This window comes from Malurus melanocephalus, unplaced genomic scaffold (genome assembly GCF_030028575.1).
Source record: "Malurus melanocephalus ecotype Western Australia unplaced genomic scaffold, MMel_1.1 scaffold_722, whole genome shotgun sequence".
In the NCBI taxonomy this organism is placed as follows: domain Eukaryota; kingdom Metazoa; phylum Chordata; class Aves; order Passeriformes; family Maluridae; genus Malurus; species Malurus melanocephalus.
This window is the reverse complement of record NW_026623954.1, coordinates 181,073-182,641: the sequence shown is the minus strand read 5'-3', so window position 1 is coordinate 182,641 and position 1,569 is coordinate 181,073. Positions and strand designations below refer to the sequence as shown.

Sequence of the window (1,569 nt, the reverse complement as noted above, 5' to 3'; positions counted from 1 at the left end):
GAACCCGCTGCTCACACTGGKCAAACTGGGAGGGCGTGGCCGGGGCGGATCCCAACCTTTGGAAGCAGCACACCTGTAGGACCATTCCAGACAGATCCATCCCCATTTCCCAGCAATCCCTAACCCCAAATCCCTCCCCGTGCCCAGGCTGACCTTCAAGCTGTGCCACATGTACTGGAACTGGCCCGGCACCGTGCGGGTGCCCGCTCCCTGCAAATACGCCCACAAATTGGCATTCCTGGTGGGTCAGGTCCTGCACCACGAGCCCAGCGCCCACCTCTGCGAGCAGCTCTTCTTCCTTTAACCTTCCAGGACCTGGGATTGCACTGGGAAAACCAGAATTGCACTGGGAATGCCCGAAATTCTGCTCCCCACCACGGGGATTTTGCTGAGTTTGCTCCCCTGCCAGCAAAATCACGGGGATTTTCCTCAATTCCCCGTCTCGCTGTTGGTTTGTTGTTTTGTTTGTTGGGTTTAGAGGATTTTTGGGATCGTGGCACCATCCCAGAGCTGTGGGTTCTTGGGAATTCTCTCCAAAGGAATATCCCTGCTGCTTTCCCATTAAAAGATTTGAGTTAACGAACCCCAAAGGTGCTGCTGTCCCAACAGCTCCAAAAATTTTGGAGGTTTTTCTCCCCATTTTTCCATCGCTGTGGAGGTTTAAAGTTGTTTTTTTTTTTTTTTCCTGGGATTTTTCGAGCTGCTGTTGAACACAGCAGCTCCAGTTTGGCCGGTTCTCCCGTCCTTGAGGAGTCACTGGTTTTCCAAGGAGAATTCTTTACGGATTCAGGTCGTTACCCCAGGGAAAGGTTGGAAGTTTCACCTATTTCAGGTGCTTTTTTCGTGCCTTATTCRAGGGAAGTTGGAATTCCCTCATTTTTTCTGCTGTAACCAGTGTTTTTTTGGTTTGTTCCAATAAAATTCTTGCTCCCTCTCAGAACGGGGGGTTCGTGCCCCTCATTTTGGGGGTCCCAGGGTGGAGTTGAGGGGGGGTCACAGCCGAGCTGTCACCCCGAGCCCCGGGTTAATCATTGATCCCGCTTTATTTGCCAATCCTGCCGGACTTTGGCAGCCGTGGCCCAGCCTGGAATGGGATTTGGGAACAAAATTTGGCCCTGGGGGTGCTGGGATGGGGGTTTTGGGGTCCCCCTGGCCTGCCTGATCCTCCCTGAGCAGTTTTTATTCCCAGCTCTGCCTTGTCCTTGTCCTTGGTGGCTCCTTGGGCACAGGGACAGGAGCCAGGATGGTTCTGGGTGCCAGGGTTGGTGCCCCCCAAGCTTTTCCAGGGGTTCCATGGGGTTGTGCCCCCTCGGGAAGGGGTTGAGAGGGGGCTCTGTGCTCCCAGGGGTGCTTGGGGAGGGTTTTTGGGGTGCCCTGTGACCCCAAAGGGGGTTGGGTAGGTCCATGTGGTGCCCCTGGGGTGGGTGTTGGGGGATCTGTGGGGTCCCTGTGGTTCTGGGGTGGGTATTGGGGTATCTGTGGGGTCCCTGTGGTTCTGGGGTGGGTGTTTGAGGGGTTCCATGGGGTCCCAATATCCTCGGGGGGATTTCTGGGGTGAGTGTTCGGAGC

At 55.4% G+C, this 1,569-nt stretch overlaps 1 protein-coding gene across 1 annotated transcript in view; it reads left to right on the top strand.

Annotated features, from left to right (window-relative positions):
* PIWIL2 (piwi like RNA-mediated gene silencing 2) overlaps positions 1-934 on the top strand; it is an 11,419-nt gene extending 10,485 nt beyond the window's left edge. The window contains exon 20 of the mRNA XM_057384581.1: positions 148-934. Coding sequence (XP_057240564.1) covers positions 148-304 — 157 coding nt within the window. The 3' untranslated portion in view covers positions 305-934. The remainder of the gene's footprint in view (positions 1-147) is intronic.
* Positions 935-1,569: the final 635 nt, after the last annotated feature.